The sequence below is a fragment of the Pongo abelii genome, chromosome 2 (assembly GCF_028885655.2).
Source record: "Pongo abelii isolate AG06213 chromosome 2, NHGRI_mPonAbe1-v2.0_pri, whole genome shotgun sequence".
Classification (NCBI taxonomy): domain Eukaryota; kingdom Metazoa; phylum Chordata; class Mammalia; order Primates; family Hominidae; genus Pongo; species Pongo abelii.
This window is the reverse complement of record NC_085928.1, coordinates 135,482,648-135,506,422: the sequence shown is the minus strand read 5'-3', so window position 1 is coordinate 135,506,422 and position 23,775 is coordinate 135,482,648. Positions and strand designations below refer to the sequence as shown.

The window sequence follows — 23,775 nt, the reverse complement described above, 5'->3', positions numbered from 1 at the left end:
CTGCAATTCTTGTTTCCTTATTCATTTTCTGAGCCTACTTCATCCAAGCATCTGCTTCTAACATTCTAGGACTTATGATAGGCCATCTCGATCTATTTTTGTCTTATTCCAACCTAACCATTTCAAAGCCCAGATGTTTGGTCTCTCAACTCTAGTAGTACCTATTATTTGTGGACCACTGATTTGGTACTTATATGATGTGTTTTAGTGTTATTTATGTACATGCATTTCTTTAATTAAATTACAATATCTTAGAGCTAGAGATCATGCTTATTCTTCTTTAAATACCTCCTGTCACCTCACCCTAGGACTTGCCATCTGGTAAAATGGTGTTACCTGGCATTATCATATAATAGAAAGTTAATAAACATGTCAGCAGTCAACTGAAAAATGGCTTCTGAAAGTGCATTAAAAGCCTTTTTTAGGATGTTTAGTACTTTGTCAATGCTATGTATTTACATTTTCTAAGTAATCTTCCAGCCAAAATTACAAAATGGAGTTGGGGAGAGACACACACTATTGTTAAAGTGACCCAAAGCTGTGCCAAGTTGATGAGACTGAGACCACAACCCCCAGTAGGAGGGTGCCCCCCTCTGGAGACTCCCACAGGTTTATGACTATGTGATCGTTAAGGACTGGGACCACATCTAATGAACTTTTTGCATCCACACCTGAAACAAAGTCCAGCATACAATGTATAGTCAGTAAGTGATTCTGTAAAGTGTGAGAGAATTAATTATGAGTCTAGGGTAATGCAACTCACTCCTGTGGCTTCAAAACAATGTATAATTGGAGTTTCTTGGTGTGTGTCTCTAGCTCATGCTTTCAGAGGGGGAGAGTGGCTGGGAAGGCAGAAGAGCCAGCTGGGCAGAGGCAGGATGCTGATGCTTACATTACACTTGGTACTCTTGGGTTAGGCGCTGATTGGAGCAAAGCTGAGTAGTGTGGATTTTGTTCTGCCAGCCGATGGTGGACTATGTTTGGAAACAAACAACAAAAGCTTAAAAGGAGATGGAGAAACACATGGAATAGATTTTTAGTGCTTCTCCTGCTGGCCATCAAGAAGTAGCTGGAGTACCTTCTTTCCCATGGCAGGAAAGATTGTCTGTCTGCTGCAAACCTCATTTAAACTTACTGTTTTTTGAATAGTCAATATATAAAGCATGTGGGATAAAATTCAAAAGGTATAGTAGGGTATATGGGAAAAATAAGTGTTTTCCCACCTCTGCCTATAGTTGCTCTCTCTAGAGATAACACAATTACCAGATTCCATTTATTTTTAGGTATACAAAAACATTTCATGTTTGGTATGCATACACATGTGCATATATATGTATTTATTTCAGATAAATAGCTCATATAGTAACATACTATACTGAATCTTGCTTTTTAACAAATTAACAGCTTATCCTGTAGTTTTTCCATTTTTATCTTTATCTTTAAAATCCCAATCTCTAACACTGTTGGTATACCAAGTGTCCAACATTTGTTTCATGTATGAATGAATGATTAATTTGATAATAGTATCTAATTCATTCATAGTGAACCTAAAAGTCACCCACCAACACATTTTATGAATGCCTTATCTTAAACCCCATCTCCAACATGCATCTTTTTTCTCCCTGTCAACATTATATTCAAATTAAATCTCAAAAAATTTATCCCATGGAAACCTTCTCTGAATATTGACTGTCTCTCTCCCGGGAGTTATTTCTAAGCACTTAATAATAGTTTACTGTTACTAATTACTTAATAGTTTACTATTTTGATTGTCCTCTAAGTCTTTTGTGTTAATATTATAACCATAAATATGTGAATAGCACTCTTTTTTTTTTTCTTTTTGAGACGGAGTTTCACTCTTGTTGCCCAGGCTGGAGTGCAGTGGCGCGATCTTGACTCACTGCAACCTTCGTCTTCTAGTTTCCAGTGATTCTCCTGTCTCAGCCTCCCGAGTAGCTGGGATTACAGGGGCCCACCACCACGCCAGGCTAATTTTTGTATTTTCAGTAGGGATGGGGTTTCACCATATTGGCCAGGCTGGTTTTGAACTCCTGACCTCATGATCCACCCACCTCGGCCTCCCAAAGTGCTGTAATTACAGGCCTGAGCCACCACACCCAGCCTGAATAGCACTCTTAACAATAATTTTTTATTGAGTAGTTGTTTGTGCCAGACACTTCACTAAGCACATAATATGCATAATCTCATTAATTCCTACAACACACCTATGAAGTAAATAACATTATTATTATTGTAGCATACCTGTCATTGCCCAGCCAATATCACCTGGACTCACCTAGAGATCGTATCCAGACCATTTCCTTATATACCACTGTTTTCTGGCATCTTGCTGCCAGAGTAATCTCTGGAAGTGCACTTAGCTTAAGTGGGTAGGTCAGAAGTGCCAACATATTGACATCCCATGAGTGAACTTTAACCAATTATGTGTGGACATTAGTGGATAAATACTTCTGCTTTCTCTCCCCTTTGTGGGACAACCTTTAGTTGTACTCCTCACAATTATTTCAGGACCCGTGTATTTTGCCCACAGCAGTGAACCCCTTTTTAACTTACCCTTTATTATCTTTTGTCTCTTCCCTATCTCAATTTACTACTTGCTTTCTTCCTGGAATCACCTCCAAATAAACTAATTATGCTCAAATCTTAGTCTCAGGATTTGCTTTTGGGGAAAGCAGATTTAAGGAAATTGAGGTTTAGAGTTCTTGAGTAACTTTTCCAAGTTCACCTATATATTACATGGCAGATTCAGTATATGAAACCAGAAGCCATGATCAAAAGCATCATCCCTTACTGCCAACTAGATGGTAGGTGCCACAAAGCAGACCAGTGAACATGTATGTTTCTTCCACAGTGTGTTTCAAAATGCAAGCCTAAGTCAGAACTTAATGCATACTTCTGCTGGTCAAGTCCATTTTATGTTTTGGAGTGTCTCTTTTCCACTGCAGCACATCAGAACGTGCCTTTTGGCAGTTAGCTAAACACATATGCCGAATAATTTATACAGGAATTGTGTATAAATTCTCACACTTATCTAGTTGCTGAGTATCTTCTCCTTGTTTTTCTATAGATAGTAACTTCATCCTCGCCAATGCCCAGGTGGCTAAGGGTTTCCCCATAGTCTACTGTTCCGATGGCTTCTGTGAGCTTGCTGGATTTGCCCGAACTGAAGTCATGCAGAAGAGTTGTAGCTGCAAGTTCTTATTTGGGGTGGAAACCAATGAGCAACTGATGCTTCAAATAGAAAAGTCACTGGAGGAGAAAACAGAATTCAAAGGAGAAATTATGTTCTACAAGAAAAACGGTGAGTTGGCTTTCTTTCGTGCTCACTGGAGAGTAGTGAGAGGCTGTCTTCTTTCAACCTAGTAATTGCTCCCCAACTCCCATTAAGGCTTAATGGCATTTCACATACATGCAGGCTGTTACAGAAGTTCCACAAATGACTTGGATGATAGCCTTGTTTTAACCATTAGCAGAATAAACTGCCTAGAAATTTTGAATTAGAATTATAACTATTCAATGTCAATGAATAGTTAACATATATTAACTGAGTTAATATACGTTAAAATAAAGTATGTTACTATTATATTTTGGTAATTCTTAAAATATACATTATGTATAATAGTTATTTGTATACTAATAACTTTTATCCAGGAGTATTTCTCAAATTTTATGCCTTTAAAGAGCTATATCTCAATTCCAGTCATTAAAGACAGAGATCTGTGTGTTCCCTGCAAAAAAGGAAGTCAGTTAAAAAAAAAAATCGGCATATGCATTTTCTTTTCCAGTTACCTAGCCACAGAGCCTTTCTCACTATGCTCTTAAATTCTAAACACAAAACAGGAGACACATAGCATCTCATGTTAGAGTAAATTTTCTTGGGCTCCAAACTGCCTCTGGGGAAATACTAGGTCTTTTCTTGTGGCTGCAGTTTTGTGACTCTCTTTTAAATGAAAGAGGATCTAGGGGTGTGTAAGGTGTCCTCAGTCCTCGAGTTCTATGTAGGAATACATATCATTAGCAAATGGGCCCTGGTACTTAGGGTAAATTCAAGAGGGAGAAATGGGAGAAACGCTAGATCAAAAATTAGAACAAACTATTATTTTCCTGGTATCCAAATTTCTCATTTTTTCTTCAGTAGCTTTCCTTTTCCCTTGTAGTAACATAATCCCCTGAGTTTTAGCTAGTGCATGGCTACCAAACTAGAAAAAAATATTTCCCAGCCTTCTTTGTAATTAGGTTGGGCTTATGACTAAGTTTTAGGCCAAGATATATGAGAAGGAGTATTTTGTGCAATCTCTGGGTAAAATAAAACTGAAAGTGAAATTGTTTGTTCTCTAATTTATCTCCTTTCCCTTTTCCATGGTGTGTACAGAACTGTGCCCTAGAAAGTAGGTATATTGAAGTCATAACCCCCAATATGATTGTATTTGGAGATAGGGCCTTTAAAAAGATAATTAGTGTTAAATGAGGCCATAAGGGTGGGGACCTAATCCAATATGACTAGAGTCCTTATAGGAAGCAGAAGAGGCAGTGAGGGTGTGCACACACAAAAGAAAGACCACATGAAAATACAGCAGGAAGGCAGCTGTCTGCAAGCCAAGAAGAGAGGCCTCAGGAGAAACCAAACCTGTCAGCACCGTGATCTTAGACATCTAGCTTCCAGAGCTGTGATAAAATAAATTTCTATCGTTTAAGCTACCTAGTCCGTGTTATTTTCTTATGGCAGCCCAAGCAAACTAATACACATATGTTAAAAAGTTAAGACAGCTTAAGATGCTTTTGGGCGGAGACAATGGGGTTTTCTAGATATAGGATCATGTCATGTGCAAACAGAGACAGTTTGATGTCCTCTTTTCCTATTTGAATACCCTGTATTTCTTTCTCTTGCCTGATTGCCCTGGCCAGAACTTCCAATATTATGTTGAATAGGAGTGGTAAGAGAGAGCATCCTCGTCTTGTGCTGGTTTTCAAGGGGAATGCTTCGTTGATAGGTGCAGCAAACCACCATGGCACACGTTTACCTGTGTAACAAACCTGCACATCCTGCACATGTATCCTGGAAGTTAAAATGAAATAAAATTAAATTAAAAGAAGAAAAGGAATTGTATATTTGAAATAGAAACAATAATGGCTAAGATGTTGCTAAAGTTTATTTACTGGCTCTAAAAAAAAAAAAAAGATAGTTCCAGTTTCGTTCGTTATAACAATATTACAATGATGTTTATTCTTTCCCTTAAAAAGAAAAAGTTAAGACAAGGCTAGAAAGCCAGTTTCAACCCTTTGACAAGGACAATAACATAATGAAATGCAGAGCAACAAGATAGAAGGAACCTGGGTATGTTTAGAGATCCAGTTTCCACTCCAGACAACAAAATTTCTATCTTGTTTTGTTGCATTTATATCTTGTTTGAGTCACTTATTTTGGGGTCTTGTGTAACAATATTTAAATTGCACTCTAACACAGGGTTTCTCAACCTTGCCACTGTTGACATTTTAGGTCAGTAATTCTTGTGGTAGAAGGCTGTCCTGTGCAGTGTAGATGCTTAGCAGCATCCCTGGCTTCTATATCTTACTCATTAATTACTTTGAGGTATTGAGATCAGTGTCAAGAAGGAGAGCCTGCATATGGAAATGTCATCCCCTTTTGTAAGTTATTTTTCCTTGGAGGATATTCCCTGATGATGTGGATTTTGGATATACAGTAGTTATGAAGTATTGGAGACAGTCTCTTTGGGACAGGATACCTCAAAACACAGTTCAGACCATTGTGTCCTTCCCAGTGTCAATACATAAGGCCTACATAGCAAATACGATAAAACAAAAGGATTCCAGCTCTATGTAATTATACCATAATCATTGAAAGGAGGCCTGAGATAAAAGAAAATGGAGGATGTTGCTGAGAATGCAGACTGTCAGGGAGTGATAAAGCTGCCATCCGGTAGAACAAAGGGGAAAGGATTTCCTTTGTCTGAAATATCCGCTGACTGCAGACTTGTCCTTCTTAAGATAGGCGCCTTGTGTAGGTCACTCCAAATCTATATGAGTATTTTTCTTTTTAAGCCTCTTCACAATATCCGAATCTAGGTGTCAGGACCAAACAATGAAGACTTATAGGCTAGATAGGTAGAAAGTATGGCATACAGGTTGGGAGCAAGAATTTCTTGAGCTCAGTTTTTTAATCAGATGTCTCTGCAGCCTTAGACACACTTGGGTAGAAATCATTAAAGGCACCAGTTCCCTTTAAGCTAGTCACCATGGGGAATTGCCTGACATTGTAAGAAAACTAATTGATCCAGTTACAAGATTGAAAATTGCCATCTACCCTAGGCTAATCATACTGCATCATAGCTATTTATATAAATATCTGTCTGTAGATACAGTTGTGAGCTTTTGAAGGCACACTTCTACATCCCCAGTGCCTGAAGCCTGGGGTCTCAGTGTTCATCAGATGGTAGTTTCTTAGTAAATACTTGCTGAAGAGAATTGAAATTGATTATTAGCCTATGGGTACTTAAAAATATGTCTGGATTTCTGGTTTTAAAAAATATGCTTATGACTTCAAGTGTCCTCCTTCCTTTCTTCAAGGATCATTTTCTTTTAATATGCTTTAGAAAGCAGATGCTTATCTTATCCTCCCCAGATACATTTTGACATTCTGTGATTGTGCTGCTTTGCCTATTTGTTCCTTAATGCTATGATTGCTCTCCTGACCTTACAGAAAAAGTGGTAGGGAAAAAACTATCCAACACAATTTCTCCATGCTTCAGAGCTATAAAACCACATAGTGAGAGATCATCTCTGGTTTTCCCTGTTCTTTCTCGTTATCCTTTAAGCTGAGATGGACACACTGAGATGTCATGTCCTCTTTGTTTTCTTTCTCACTCTAGCTTGTTGGTAGAACTTTAATATCAACAAGTTGTGTCTTCTCTAATAGCATGAAAGACCATCATGATTGGATCTACCAGCCTTAGCTTTTATATGTTTATCTTAACATATCTATCCTCTCTACAGAAAGCTTATTTTTCAAACCTATTTGCATATTAGTAGATCCAATATCATCAGTTTCCTGGAAAGAAAAACAGAGAACAAAGATTTAAGGTTGTTCTTAGGATAATATTCCCAATTCTGCAAAAAATATTATTGTAGTGTATTAGTTTGTTAGGGTTACCATTATAAAGTACCACAAATGGAGTGGCTTAAACAACAGAAATCTGTTACCTCATAGTTCTGGAAGCTAGTAGTTCCTCTAGATGTTAGCTGGGTTGGTTCCTTCTGAGGGATGTGAGAAAGAATCTGTCCCATTTTCCAATTTCATCCATGTCCCTACAAAGGACATGAACTCATCATTTTTTATGGCTGCATAGTATTCCATGGTGTATATATGCCACATTTTCTTAATCCAGTCTATCATTGTTGGACATTTGGGTTGGTTCCAAGTCTTTGCTATTGTGAATAATGCTGCAATAAAAATTGGAAATCATCATTCTCAGTAAACTATCGCAAGAACAAAAAACCAAACACCGCATATTCTCACTCATAGGTGGGAATTGAACAATGAGAACACATGGACACAGGAAGGGGAACATCACACTTTGGGGACTGTTGTGGGGTGGGGGGAGGGGGGAGGGATAGCATTGGGAGATATACCTAATGCTAGATGACGAGTTAGTGGGTGCAGCACACCAGCATGGCACATGTATACATATGTAACTAACCTGCACATTGCACACATGTACCATAAAACCTAAAGTATAATAATAATAATAAAAAAATAAAATAAAATAAAAAATTAAATTAAACTAAAAAAAAAAAAAAAAAAAAAAAAGAATCTGTCCCATGCCTCTCACTTTGCTGCTGGTGGTTTGCTGGAAACCTTTGGTGATCCTTGGCCTGTAGAGTGTCACCCAGATCTCTGCCTTCATCTTTACATACAGGTCTCCCTATGTGGTGGTCTGTGTCCAAATTTTCCCTTTTAAATGAGGATATCAGTCACATTGGATTTGGTCCTACTCTAATGACCTCCTTTTAACTTGATTACCTCTGTAAAGACCCTATCTTCAAAAAAGGTCCCATTTTGAGGTACTGGGGATTAGACTGCAACATATCTTTTGGGGAAGATAAAATTCCACCTAAAACATCTAGTTACATTTGTATTGAATAGATTAGGAGTTAAGTCATTTGCCCAAGATTACAAACTAGTAAATAAAAAACCCCGAATGCATAAACATTCTTGCTTGACTTCAAGGTCCTTGTTCTTAAGCCACTGATTCTCCGTGGAGGTGGAGATGCTACCATCTCCCAGGGAAGTTTGCAAATCTCTGGAGGTTTTTGACTCCGTAATTAGGAGAATGCTTTTGTCATTTATTGGGCAAGAGTCAGAGTTGCTAAATATACGGTAATGTGTGGAATGGTCTTGCAATTGAAGAATTGTCCAGTTTCTTGCATGACTTTCTAATGCCCAGTCAGACTTTCCAGGAGGTGAAACACTGGATTCTAATAACCTGAATCCTGAACTTAACATGCAAAGTGCTTTTTGAAAGGATTTATTTCCTACTGAATTTTCAAAAATAAAACCATAGTGTAAATGAGTGAAGATTGAACTTTATCACGTTCAGAATTTCACCATGTAAGAAAATCTTACTAGTGGCTCACAGCACTTGTTGGTCTGATGGAGCACATATTCAGGTGTTCTGCACTCAGAGGCATAGCATTTGCAGTGATTCTATATACTGGTCCAATTATGCAACTGTTTTATTATATCTTCTGCTCTAGTTGGTCATACCTGAGCATTTCTTGTTGAGATATATATTACAGAGTAAATAACTTCATTTTTATTTTCTGTTTCTCTCTCTCTCTCTCTCTATATATATATATATATCTCTCTCTGAAAATAATGTGTATAGGTAGGCAAGTTTTGTTATGATGATTTTTATTTCTAAATAATAAAAAAGGAAATACAACTATTTATTTTAAAAGAGAATCTTGAGTTTTGATAAGGTTGTGGATAACTGTACTCACAAATGCATTCATTTTCATGTCGCCATCAAGGTTTGCCATTTCCATGTGTATACCTCCTGAGCTATTGCTTACTTGATGTTTTTCTTTATTCTGATTCACTGTTTCATTTTACTTAAATAAATTGTAAGCAAAAGAAAACTAAGCCACTACCATGAATACAAAACCAGGATCACTAACTTCAAATAGAAGGCAAACATAAATAAATATTAAATGAAAACATTGGTTTTAAGCTTTTTTTAAATTAGAAAAGTAAAAAGTATACTGGGAAATCCAAGTAATAATAGACCTAATCAATTTTATTATGCCAACCAGTATATATGTTACTTTATTTAATTTTCCCAGTAACCCTTGAAAAAAATATGGATTATCTCCTATTTACAGATGAGGAAACTATGATGTAGAAAAATGACTTAAACATAGGTCTAAATGTTATGTCATGATCAGGTCCCAATTTGTTGCCCCAGTCATTGTCCCTTATTTTATTTATAGATTGATGCACTTCAATTTATTTATTTTTACATTTTAAAATTTAATTATCTGATGACATAGTAAAATGCCCCAAAAAGCCCAATTCTTTTTAATATGTTAGGTTTTCAATTGTTCTTGAAATGGATATATGGATACATATACACATATATGTACATATATATATGCATATATGTGTGTGTGTTTACACACACACACACACACACACTTGTTACAGCAAAAATAATTTATTTACAATTAACTGCGTTTCTTTTTTAAGGGAGAATGCCTCCAAAGGGGGAACCTCTATTTACAAGCTGGATATGTATGAAGCAAATCTCAAACTGACCTAAGCTGTTGAATAAATAAAAACTGTTGTGTGGAAATAGGGAGGGCTGAAGAGGCTTATTTAGCATTGGGATGGGTAGAGGAAAAGAAGGAAGAACTGTGAAAGATAGGAAGAAAAGAGGAGAAAAGGGGAGAGAGCAAAGGAAATAAATGGAGAAACGTGGTGATCTCGTGGTATTTTATCCATCAACATGTCTAAAGGTAAACTTGATATGCTAGCTGCATATTTTAGCTTCAAATACACATTTTAACTAATATGTACATATTCAAATGTAAGACATTTATGTTTTCCCCTTAAAATAATCTTGTGTACCACCAGCATTATTCATACCACTATTTGGGCAACACGCTATGTTCATGCAAGTGTACACATAAGCTGTCTGAATCAGGTATATTCATATTCAGTCTTACGATTTCAGATCATGATAAAAGCAAAAAGGAAGCAAATTTTTTCATGACCTTCCTCTTTTGCAATGAGCTATTCATGACAGATAATTACAGTCAGAAACATTACTTACTTAAAAATTTTTTTATTGTGTATATTTAATATATATATTACTCTATAGGATATATATTATATATATGTATAGTAAAATGGTTACTGGGTGTAACAAATTAATATATCCATTATCTCACATAGTTACCCACTTCCACCCCTGTGGCAAGAGCAGCTGTAAGCTACTCATTTAGCAAAAATCCCAAGTACAACACACTATTATTAACTATAGTCTTCTTGTTGTACATTAGATCTTTCAACTTGTTCATGCTGCATATTTGCTGTTTTGTATACTTTGAACTGCATCCGCCCAAATTCTTCTCCCCACCCCAATGTTAACCACTGTTTTGTTCTCTGTCTCTATATATTTGATCTGTTTTTCACCTTATGATTCCATATACAAGTGAAATAATGCAAGTTTTCTTTCTGTGTCTGGCTTATTTCGCTCAGTATAATGTTCTCCAAGTCACATCTATGTTGTGACAAATGGCAGGATCTCCTCCTTTTTTAAGGCTGAATAATATTCATATATATATATATCGGTTTCTTTATCAAATTTTTCTATTGATGGACATCTAAGTTTTTTCCATATCTTGGCTGTTGTGATTAGTGCTGCAATGAACATGGGAGTGCAGATATCTTTTTCTTTTAATATATACTCAGAAGACAGATTTCTGGGTCATATGGTAGTTCTATTTTTAATTTATTTAGGAACCCCCATACTGTTTTTCATAATGGCTTCACCAATGTACATTCCTACCAACAGTTTAGAAGGGTTCCCTTTTCTCTGCACCCCTGCTAACACTTGTTATCTCATGTCTTTTTGATAATAGCCATCCTAATGGTGTAAGATGATATTGCATAGTGGTTTTAATTTGCATTTCCCTGATGATTAGTGATGTGGAACACCATTTTATGTATCTATTGGTCATTTTTATGTCATCTTTGGAGAAGTATTTATTCAAGTCCTTTGCTTATTTTTTATTTGTGTTATATGTTTCCTTGCCATTGAGTTGTACATGTTCTTTATCGATCTTGGATATTGACCTCCTTTCCAATGTGTGGTTTGAAATTTTTTTTCTCAATTTGTAGGTTACCTTTTCATTTTGTTGACTGTTTCCGTTGCTATGCAGAAGTTTTTTAGTTTGACATAGTCCTGTTTATTTAATTTTTGCTTTTGTAGACTGAACTTTTGGTGTAAGATTCAAGAAATCATTGCCAAGACCGATGTCTTGGAGAGGAGCTTTTCCTCCTCTGTATTTTCTGCTAAGTGTTTTATGGTTTCAGGTCTTATATTTAGGTTTTTTTAATTGATTTTCAGTTGAATTTTGTGTATGGTATATGATATAAATCCAATTTTATTCTTTGGAATGTGGAAATCCAGTTTTTTTTTCCAGTATCATTTATTGAAGAGATTTTCCTTATCCTGTTGTGTCTTTTTGTTTCCCTGTTCTTTGTCTGTTTTTAATGCCTGCACTATTACATTTTTATTACTATAGCTTTATAATTTTAAATCAGGAAGTCAGATGCTTCCAACCTTTTTTTTTTTTTTTCTTTAATCAGAATCATTTTGACTATTTCGGGTCTTTGGTGGTTCCATATGAATTTTAGGATTATTTCCTGTCTGTGAATATGTCATTGAGATTTTAATAGGATTTGCATTGAATCCATATATTGTGTTGGGTAGTATGGACATTTTAACAATATTAATTCTTCCAATCCATGAGCATGAACTATCTTTCCATTATTAGTCTCCTCTTTAGTGTCTTTCATCAGTGTCGTATAGCTTTCAGTGTAGGTATCTTTCTCATCCATTATTTTGCTTCTAACACTAAGAAGATATTCTTAATGAGTTCTTTTACACTTAGTTATTCAATATGACTCTGGAAGATTTTTAGAATATTTGATTATGTCATCTAGTTATTTCTGAATTGGAACTCAAAATAGGAAAAGAGACAATGATTTGGGTTGTAAAATTTCAGAGTATTCCCAAAATAACAATTTTAAATTTGAAGCACATGTGACTTTCCCATTTGGCTGTTAAGTAATGGGCTCGTAGCATTGCATATGGAATGTTTTCACTTAACATACAAATTTCAGAGCAAAAGATGTCTTGCCCACCCATTTAATAAATGAAAAACAGCAAGAATGTACTTTTAAATAGAATGTGTTGTATCCAAATGAGTGTTTTTGTGAATACCAGAGTTCCCAGCATGGACAACACTTGTAGTTGCTTTAGAATTTCAACACGTCTAAAGAACCAAGAATTAATTTTATCAAGAGCTAGTGAAACCAGGCTTGAGATCACACAAAATAAAAAGATAGTTTATTCTAAGATTGAGTGAGACCTGGGGAAAAAGGAAAGATCATTCTGAGCAAAACAAAATTATCTTCTCACCTAGCCCTCCCATTGATTCAAACCAGAGTCCAAGCCAAGAGAAAGGCAATACAACAGCAAATGCAATTTTTTTTATAAAGTTCTCCTCAGGCTGTTGAGAGTGTTAAAGTCATTAGCACCATGAGCATTAGGCTTATATAAATGGTAGCCTTGGCAGCAACTGAAAGCATACAAGTGAGCCTGGAGGACAGCATAAAACTTAGATTCTTACTTCTTTGGAAGCCAAGAGGACTAGATTATAGGGACATTTCCTCTGAGTGTTAGAAGTACTTGTGAAGAGCCCCAGGGAGACTTGGTTTCCTGAATATGAGACCTTGTAATATTTTTCCTGTGTAATATATATACCATATTTTTACTCACTGGGTTGTAGAGTCAAGGAAACTCAAAACAGTTTATCTAGTGTTCCAGTTATGACAAACTACTTTAGGACCTAGCAACTTAAAATAACAATAACTATATCTTACAATTTTGTGGGTCAGGAATTTAAGTTGGCCATGGGTGACTAATTCTTCTTCCATGTGGAGTTAGCAGAGGTTGGTATTTGATGGTGTTCAGTGGGGAAATGCACCTGTTTGGAAGGTATAAGATGGCTTCACTCATGTATGGCATCTTGAAAGGCTGAGATCAGCTGAGACAGTGAACCAAAGTGCCTACCCAAGGCCTCGTCAGCATGGTGGGTTTGGGTAGTCACTAGTCTGGTAGTCTAGTGTTTCATGAACCAGGCAGAAGCTGCAAGAATTTTTGTGACCTCATCTAGGAGGTTACATAGCATAACTTCTGCCATACCGTATTTAGTGGGGCAGCCACAAGTCCACTCAGATTCATGGGAAGGAGACCAAAATTCTACCTCTTGATAAGAAGAGTGTCAAAGAATGTGCAGTTGTGTTGTACCACTTCAATATCTAGTTTCCTAGAAACGCATTTGGGGATGAGTGTGTGTGTAGCAACAGGCAAGAGAACATTTGGTTCTGAAGCTTATAAAATTTACAGTTTTCATAAAGTCTATAGGGCCACCAAACAGTTACCATGCTTCTTTCAACTAAGTGTATTCGAAAATGTTGGATCAGATTATTGTGACTACTCTCAGTTGCTTTCTCCAGCTTGATTCATCTGAAGCCTTACCTGAGACTTTGCATGCCCTCAAATAGAAAGCATGCATTGTTCTTTATGTTTTGGCAAAAGATTTTATGAAGATTCTCCAATATATATTTTCAGTCTTGATAGGAGATTAATATTTTATATTTGCCTCTTAGGCCTTTTGCATTCAAGAGGTGAATCTCACAAATGCATTTATGGAAGACAACTTCAAAGTCATGGTAGCAGGAAGGCAAAGGGTTGAGAAAGTATGTGCACTGAAGGTAGCACATGCAGCCTGTATGGAGAGTCCGCCTTGCAGTTTATCTTTCTATTTGTGCATAAGCTTTGTATTGGTAAACGTAGGCAGTCTTTCTTTTCTTCTTTTCGTCTATCTGAACAAGCTACTCTGAGAGAGACTATTCTTTTCCTGTGATCATGACTAAAGTTGCATTGCTTAATCAATGAGCAGGATTTTTACGTAAGTCCAGTTTTTGAAGTGCTCTTCACTGACCCACGCTCTGCAGCCAGAATGATGAGAAGAAAGTGAGACAAACGTAGAGATCAGGTCGTGGTGCATTCATCAGAAACTGCTTAGCTTAGCTTTTTCTGCTTAGATTTAGTGTTCAGTGATACTGCCTAACTAGATTCCTCCATACTTTCACTTCTTCAAAGTCAGCCTTAGCACCTACCTGACTTAGCACAGACAACTTCATAAAATAGAAATAGCTAACATTTACTGAGCATTCACTGTAGGCCAAATTCTATGCTCTGCTCTTTGCCTGTGTTGTTGCTTCAATTTAATCCTCTCATCACCCTTTGAGGTATATCCTATTACTATCATATTTCACAGTTAAAGATACTGATCCACAGAGAAGTTAAGTGGGAGGGCTGGGATCCAAGTCCTGGCAATTCTGCCTCCTGACCCCTTATACTCTGAAATACTAAGTCATGCTCATGCACCTGGCAAACCTAAGCTTTCTACCTAGGAAGCCCATGACACTCCCTCACCTGCCCTTAGTCTATGACAGTGGATGGTAGGCATGCCAGGCACTATACATACCCCTTGGGGTGAGTGACTGACAAACTATCAAGGAAGGACTAGCTCAATAATAGCTACAATCAGAAAGTCTTGGAGTAGAATCTCAGCTCTCTACCGTTCAGTAAGTATGTATTCTAGTTCAGTGACTTTGCTTGTTTGAGCCTCAGCTTGATCTTTCCTAAAATAGAGATCCAATATCATCCTTATAGATGTCTTATGAAGGGCCAAATGAGATAACCACTTTTCAGCACACATTATCAGGAACAGCCACATAATGTGCAAATGAAAGTGCAGATGCCTTTGTTAAAAAGTTGCTAAAAATTTCAAGACAGCACCAGCAGAGCGTTAAATGAAAGCATGGGGCACTTCTAAGCATGCGGTCTTTGTGACTCCACAGACCGCATGCCCATGAGGGTGGCCTTGTACATCATAGCCATTTAATGAATATTCTTTCCGCCCCCGATATTCTTCCCACCAGAAGAACCTGCCTACTCCCATTTCCCAGAGTGCTGGATCCTCAGAACCTCACATTAAGGAGCCTGGAATCTAATGCTTGGCCCTTGGCTAACTCTGAACCCTGGCCTGTGGGCTGGTTTCTAGTTTTCCCTTACCTTATCAGAAAGCCATGAATATCTATCCATCTTCAACGAGATCCCACAGAAGTTTTGTGAGGTCTTAGCTAAGAGGATCTGTGTCTCTTGAGTCGGACAGGAATTATAAAATTAACACAAAATTTACATCATTTACACATGCTTAAACTATACTAGCAACATGAATAATTGTATAATAGCGACTGGCTACAATTATATTAAAATAGTGCTTTATTTTTCAGTGATGAGCCTTTACTCTATGTCATCCATCAAATTTACACAATCACTGGCACCAGAAATTCATGCTTCCTGACACTGTCTTAGGTCAGACCCTCACAATTTTGGTCCAGAGCTACAATAACTCATCTCAATCTGCAGACCAACCTCCAGTTCTGCACCCTCAAGTCTTTTCTCCTCACTGTCTCCAAAGTTGTCTTCCTGAAGTGTGTCCTGCAATCCCCAAGTGTGCCTCTCCACGAAACACATGCTACTGTCTTATGACAGAGCCTTCAGGGGTGCCTCATTGCCTTTCAGGATAAATAAAAACTCTTCACTCTGGCATATAAAGCCATTCATGAGCTAGTCCCAGCCTACAATCTCTTTAAACTCATCCTTCCCTGTTTCTGTCCTCCCTGTTCCCTTCATTTGTCATCATTCCCATGTCAGCACATCCCAGACTTCAGCCTAATTATTTTATAGTTTTGTTTTTTAAAAAATCTTCCATATTCTAACTTGCTTGTGCCTTTGTACTCGGTGTTCCCCCTGCCAGGAATGCTACTCCCCACTTCCAAATTCCATCCTCATATTAAGCTAATAAAACTATTGAGATTCAATTCAAGCCTATTTCATCTATGAGGCTTTCAACTATGACCTTCTGTTTCACACAGTGTTTCCATGCGTCACAGTAGGCACCACCTTGTGTTATAACTTTCTTTATACATCCCTGTTTCATTATGCATGTTTGAGGGTGACATTGGTACCATATTAATCTTGTTATCTACAGTGCCTAGAATAGTTCCTGATACATAGTAAATGCTATTTGCTGAATGGGTGAATGAATAAATAGTTTTTCTTGCTGTTTCAATTGAAGCCCTATATTGCTTCCATGTTAGAGTAGCCTTGAAATGTTGTATACGTCTCCCTATATTCTCACATAAACTCATTTTGCTTTTCTATTTCAACTTTGTGGTTACCTTTCCTCCCAAGAAAGACCTCTGACCTCATCCTTCACTTTTCTTTCTATTTCTAGACATTAATTCCTTTGCTGGAATATTTTATTTTTCTCTCCTTAGAGAACATATTTCAATTCTCTGTCTTACACAGAGAGAGGGATTGGTGTTCTGGAGTTTTTTCCTGGGTTGATAAATTAACATCTGTTTGTATGGGAAGTGACCGGGGTTCTAAGGCATTTTAATTCAGGCTTGTAGACTGCGGTCTGAAGGATTATTCATTGACATCTCTCTGCTCTGCCTCAGTCCTGTCTGTCACAGCTGCCTCTGGGAGGTTGGGCCAATAAAGGCACAAAGGAGGTAGACAAAAAAGGCAGCTGAGAGAAGTGAGTGTGTCCCCTGAGCATGCTGGCAAGAAAAGGCCAGGGGAAAGCACCTGAGAAGACAGCTGCTAGAATGCAGCTGATGCCAGCAACTTGCACACAACTCAGAAATCCCCGTGCCTGATGATGGAGACAAAGGGACCACTCTGAATGTGAAAAGAATAAGTATTTTACTCTACCTAGAAACTCTGGCATGTAAATAGCTCTGAAGGCTGAAAGAGCTCTCTAAGAAGTCGTTCAATGTTGGCCTTTAGCAACTTTGCAGGGTGTTCGAAGGAATTCACATTTTCAGATGCATAGTTGAGAAGAAAACTGTAGTAAAAATTATCTTATCATAGAAAGCATTTTAACCATTTCTAGTGGGTTAGAATGGAAAAAAATATGACCTTTGTGTGTGAAGGCTCTAGTTTGAGTCCTTGCACAGTCACCAAGGTGCTGTAGGTGATCTTAGCCAAGCTGATTAACCCTACAATATCTAATCTTGCCTGTAAGAGGCAAGCAGAAATATTTAGCTCTTAAAAGCATTTAAGAGAATCGGATAAAGAAAGTAAGCTATAGAAAATATAAAGAAACACATAAATGCTTGTTGTATTGACTCTCAGAGTCTACATTCATATCTACCAGACCAAAAGGCTTCTGTCCCTTATGAACTATGTGATTTTGAGCAATTAACTTCAACTTCCCGAGCCTCAGTTTTCTCTTCTGTAATATGGCAATAACAGTAATAGCATCTGTTTCATAGGCTTAAGTGAAGTGTAAAGTGCCTTGCACGGTGTCTGATACATAATATGTGCTCAGTAAGTGTTAACTGTCACTCTTGTAACCAATAGTATTACTATTACAAAGTTTGAATTCATCTTACAATAATTTAGTTCATTATCTGAACACAGAGTTTAGAGTACCTGTTACATTTGGGTCAGTCCCTCTGTTTTGCACATCAGAGAGTACAAGAAAAGGGAAAACATAAACCTTGCCCTCTTGTACCTGATGGTCTATTAAGAGAGAAGGACTAATCAAATAATCACACAAACATATTAGGAAGTTTGAAGGCAAGTTGCAGGCTCCTATGGTAGAGAATAACAGGGGGATCTGACCAAATATGGAGTTCAAGGAAAACTTCATCAAGGAAATGATATTTGAGTTGACTTTTGAAGGATGAGTAGAAATTGACTACATGGAGGAAAGAATGAAAGCATTCTAGTCAAAGAGAGCCACGTATGCAAAGTTCCTGGGAGAGACTATCTTATTTGAGACATGGAGAGAAGGCCAGTTTAGCTGGAGGGCAGATAGCTGTGTATCACATAGGAGAAGGTAGGTAAACCAAGTTAGATCACTTGGGATTCTGTCGACTATGCTCAGGCTATTGAGAGTCAACTTAGTGCAGTCAAAGTGTTTTAAGCAGGAAAGTCACATGATGAAAATTTCATTTAACAAAGAAGATTTTTGCTGCCATATGAGTAATCCACATAAGAGATGATGGTCATTAAGGCAGGTCCTACTCAGAGTGTGATGTGAAGACCAGCAGCATCAGCATACCCTGGGATTTATTGAGTGCCACCCAGACCTACAAATCAAATCTGGGGATGGGGCCCAGCACTCAGTGTTTTCACAAGCACTCCAGGTGATTCTGATGCTCACTAAAGGTTGAGAAGCCATGGCTTGGTCTAGGATGTAGCCAGTGAAGACCGAAGAGTAAATGGATTTAAAACCAATTTCAGAGGTTAGCTACTAGAATTGGCAAGATTTGGCAATATCTTTACCTTGGGAAATGAGAAAGAAGGAAGCATCAAGAATGATTCTAAATTGTGCATCTAAAGAAACCATCTAATCTGACTTTTTATACTTTGTTGTATGTATAGATATATCTGTTTTGAGATTAGAGAAGATGAAGGACTAGGGCATGGATTTTGGTTTACGTGTGTTTGTTTGTTTAAGCATGTACTAATCCACAGAGCACTGTTGATAAGATCTAAGAAGCATCATTGTAAAAAATGACTTCAGATGAAAAAATAACTTATAACTTGGACCATCTCAACCAATTGGCAATATAAGCAAGTTATCACTGGAGAGCTCATATCCTCTATGATAAGGAGAGCTATTTTTCTTTAAGTCTTTACTTTCCCAAAATTTCTCAATTTTGAGTCCCCTAAATTATCTTTTGAAACATCATGTTCCACTATTTTTTAAAAAATACCTTTTCAGAACTATACTAGGAGTGAAACAGTAAAAGAAATCTTGTTAAAAATGCTACTAAGATAATATACTATTAAAAGGAGAAACATTAAACTCAGAATGTTTTGAGATTAAAAAAGTCGCTGACCACCTAAGATTGTTACACTCTGTATAATGTCTATAATGATTTTTTAAAGGTACCTATTCTTTTTCACACATATAAGAGATAGCCAGAGTGGACATTTCTCACGTTTTTAACTTTCTAGTTGCTTTGATCTGACTCTGTATAGACTCAGACCACAATCTCCATTTCACTTCTTTAGACTCCTGATTTACATATCTTTTGCTTTGTAATGCAGCTGAGAAAGCTCCTACTTAGTGCCATAATTCCCAAAGCAGCTTCCGCTCATGGATTTCAAAGTAAAAGCCTTATCAGAGATCCCTCTAGGCCATTGGTGGCCAACCCTATTTTTCAAGTGAAGGAGAGTTAATTATATGCTCATTATCAAATTGGAAAGAAAATGACTAGCCTTTATTTAGGAAAATATTGTTGTCTGATTGGATGATCTTTTACAAGACACCACTATGACGTAGTCTAGGCTCCTTCTCAAGAAAAACTGTCTATATGATTTTTACACTAACAAATAGTGCTTCTTAAATACTTTGGTAGTATATAGTCTTCTTAAATCTCCAAAGAATCAAGAATTAACTCCTAGTGTACAGTAATCTGTAGGCTTCTACATCAAATATTGGCTAATTATGACCTGTATCTGGCAGGATGCCTGTTTTTCTAAATGAAGTTTTACTGGTAAACAGCCATGCTCATTTTTTAATGTGTTGTCTATTACTCCAAAAGCAAAGTTGAGTAGTTGAGACAGAGACCATATGCGCTGTAAAGCCAAAAATATTTACTCTCTGGTCCTTTATAGAACAAGTTTGCTGACCTTTGAAGATGAATAACCACATCTGTTAGATTGTATACCCAACTGAAACCCTCACAGTTTAGAAGGATTCTGAATTTTCATTTCTTAATGACACATATGGTCTCAAAATGTATTTTTTTTCTGTTGTAGGAAAATGCCTGTAATCATATGGGAAAATGTTTTACACAAATTTATTTTTCACAAAACAATTTCTGTCTTAGAGCAGGTGTCTGGTGAGTAATGCAAGGATAAGCTTATTGGTGCTGATACCTCACCTGAGTAGTCTGAGTACAGTGATGCCTACCTGGACACCGGGTTTTGGCCTCAAGTTCTAGTGAGGTGCCCACTTTATTTTAGGAGAGAAGCAGTAAGTTGAGGAAGATGTCTGTTTTGCCTCCCATGTCTGCCAAGTTGTGACTCAGGGCAATCTGGCACAGTGTTCACAAGTCTTCGTTAAGAGTTGAGTTTGCACAATGGAAGAAATGTTCAGTATGTTTGTTGTCTGCATATTCTTGGAAAGTGCTAAATTGCCACCTAAAACTGTAATCATATATTTATACACTGGAGAATTGTCATGAGATCCTTAACCATTTCTTTTTACTTCTTTTCTTATTTCCAAATTCTCATCTCAATATTTCTGCTTTCTTACATAGAATGTATTTTTCATTCATTTCACTGTATTTGTCTAACCTTTTAGACACAAATTCTAATTCTGAAACTAATTTCTTAAAAAGGACTTGATCAAAGTTGAATTTGTTATATGTCCTAGCTTATGTTATCAAAAAAATAATAGCAATATATAGAACCATAATATTTCCTTTTTAATATATCAAAAATAGATCATTCACTCCTGTGATAATGATTCCTTTGGTAATTTCTTTTAACATATGTTGAAATGCACTGTGTTTTGGCAGAAAGCTCATGAAACTGAGAGTCATATGATTTGAGGTCTAGTCCCAACTCTTACAACAATTAACATTTTTGACTTCAGTTTACTGAACCACTCTGAACTCATGATTTTCATCTTTACAATAAACAGTTCCATCTCATCATCTTTAAGCTCTTTTTTAACTTGAGCAATCTGAAATGCCTTTGTATGTTTCAACTTAATATTATGTTAGATGTTCAAAGAAACACTGAATTCTCCATTTTTAAAGTGGAGTATGATATGTGTTTCCTTCATTTAACAATGAAATGTTTCATACATACACAAAGGAGAAATTATTGGAACAAATATCCACTTTACACCACCACCTAACTTTAAGATATAGTAAAACTAAGCCATAATTGTCCATGATTGTTTTTATGGTTAAATAATAAAGCATTACATATACAGGTAAAGCCCTTACTTTATATAACTATTTAAAATGCATATAATACTTCACAGCTCTTAACCCTGGCCTCCTCAAAGCTCTTAACCATGAGAATTAGCCATATATCCAGTATGCAAATGCGGTATGAACAGGTGTAAAATTATACCTGAGAATATTCAGCAAGTAAATGGCACAGTAAATGACTGTTATTTCCAGTCTTAGAAGATGAATCCAGGGACTTGACCACATGCAACGCCATCTAAATCCTGCATGTTCCTGTTACATCTTGACTCTTTTCTAAAGATACAGTTTTGTATTTAGTGTTCTTTGGAAGTAACACAAATTGGTTCTGATCATCTTAAGCAAAAATAACAATTTACTGAAAAATATATGGCATAACTTATCAAATCAGATAAATTAATGAGAATCTGAGCCTTGAAAAAGACAAAAAGCAGTAGGGTTCTGTAAGTTCTAGGTAGCAAGAAGAATTGGAAAGGTTTTTCCAGGCTTCATTGTTGAATGAACATAATTCCTTCATTTTTGACCTTGGATTCATCAAATCAAGATTAAAATTACCAGAAGAGAAAGACTGATTGCTTCATTTTGGATGGTTTGCCCATTCCTCCAGTGACGGTTTGCAGAGCACCAGATGGTTCTACCAAGGCTGCATGCAGAAAGGAGGTTTGGTTCCCAGTAAAATTTTGAGGTACAATGACAAGAAGAAGGGGTCACAGATGATATTCTGCCAAAAATATGAGAGGTAAACTATACTAATTATGTCACCTCAGAATGTGCCTGTCGTGTCTCTGATTATAGGAGAGTAATTGGCTGATGGCCCCAGCTGCGGTGTTCTGAAACACATCACCGGATCAACCAAAGTTTTCATGGGCTGCTTCCAGCCAATGACTGAGTGAGGCAGGGTTGCTAAGACAGGTCTGTTCCTGGGAAATGAGGAACTGCTTAGAACTGTGCTGCAATCTAGACACTTCTTTCATCCAGTTTTTCTTCCTTCTTCTCTCCTTCACTTGACATCAAAACCGCATCATGGTCTTCTCATAGTTTGCTTCTAAGAAGACCTGGAATAACACACAAATAGTTCATTAATATTCAAAAGCAACATTAAGTAGCATTTTCATGAATAATTCTTTAAGAATGTCATGCTGCAATCCTACACCCTGTTCTCCCACACTTTCCTACATTTCTCCTTTTACCCTGCTCTCCTTTTTCTTTTTTCCTATAGCATTTAAGACCTTCTAATAAACTATATAATTTGCTTGTATATTGCATTTATAATTTATTGTTTTTCACTCCAATTAGAATATAAGTCCTTTCAGGGGTAAGACAGAGATCTATTCTGTTTTGTTCACTGATGTATCCAAACAGTTAACAACAGTGCCTGCCATTGCAGGCACTCAATTAATATCCACTGAATGAATGAATAACTTTATGTCCAATTGCTTGCAATGTAATTTCCAAATGTTTTCTTTTGGATCCTAAACTAGATAATCCCAGAGTCCCAGATCCTCATAACAATGTTGAGTTCATACAGACGTTACGTTTGTTGGAACCAACAATTATTCTCATTGCTCTGCAAAGGCCATAGATTCCTCCAACTAAAGCCTTATGCAATTAGAGAGGGTTAACTTAATCCTCAAATTTTCATTTAAAGCAAGTTATTTCTCACTGAACAATTGCAAGTTTGAAGAAATCTTAAATTGCTTTTCTTAAAGAAAAGTATCAAGAGAGTGGGTTTGTTTCAGTGCCTTGTTCTCACAAAGAAGTGGCAAAGAAGTAGGTTTGAAACCAAACCTGTCAGATCAGACATTTTTCTGCTCACTACCAGTTGTCCATCACATGTGGCCTTCTTTTCTCCAAAGGATCATTGAAAAGATAGAGCCATAACTCAGATGTTAATTGGGGCTCAGTTCTCTTTGCTATTTCCAGTCTTAGCAGATGAATCCAGGGAATGTTGCTCTGCATCCTACACAGAGCTGCCATGGTATACAGATCACCATTTCTGAAGCTTCCTAAGAGAGCAAGAAGCAAAAACATACTGGGAGGCAGAAGCATGCAGCAGCTTTGTGAATGAGGTCAGAATATGGTGCCTCATATGTTAGCAACTTAGGTAACTACACTTAGATACTGTAATCACAAAGCTTGTATAAGTACATTCTCTCTGTCTCAATCTGGGACTGGCAGCAGCACCAGTGGTGTTTTTCTGATCCCAGTCTCATTGGATACTCAAGCAAATTTAAAAATTAACACCACATATACCTTAATGAAGGATGTTTTTAGCTGAATCTTGTTTTAAATAGTGGTTCTACTCTTATTCTTGGTTTGAGAGTGAAATTCTTTTTATTATA

At 36.9% G+C, this 23,775-nt stretch overlaps 1 protein-coding gene across 9 annotated transcripts in view; it reads left to right on the top strand.

Annotated features, from left to right (window-relative positions):
- KCNH8 (potassium voltage-gated channel subfamily H member 8) overlaps positions 1–23,775 on the top strand; it is a 395,129-nt gene that overhangs the window by 105,889 nt on the left and 265,465 nt on the right. For 8 of the 9 annotated variants that reach the window (XM_054552527.2, XM_054552526.2, XM_054552531.2 and 5 more), the window contains one exon: positions 3,089–3,322. The exons of the other annotated variant lie outside the window; for it this stretch is intronic. In XM_054552527.2, the coding sequence (XP_054408502.2) occupies positions 3,089–3,322 (234 nt within the window). The remainder of the gene's footprint in view (positions 1–3,088; positions 3,323–23,775) is intronic. 9 annotated transcript variants of the gene reach the window in all.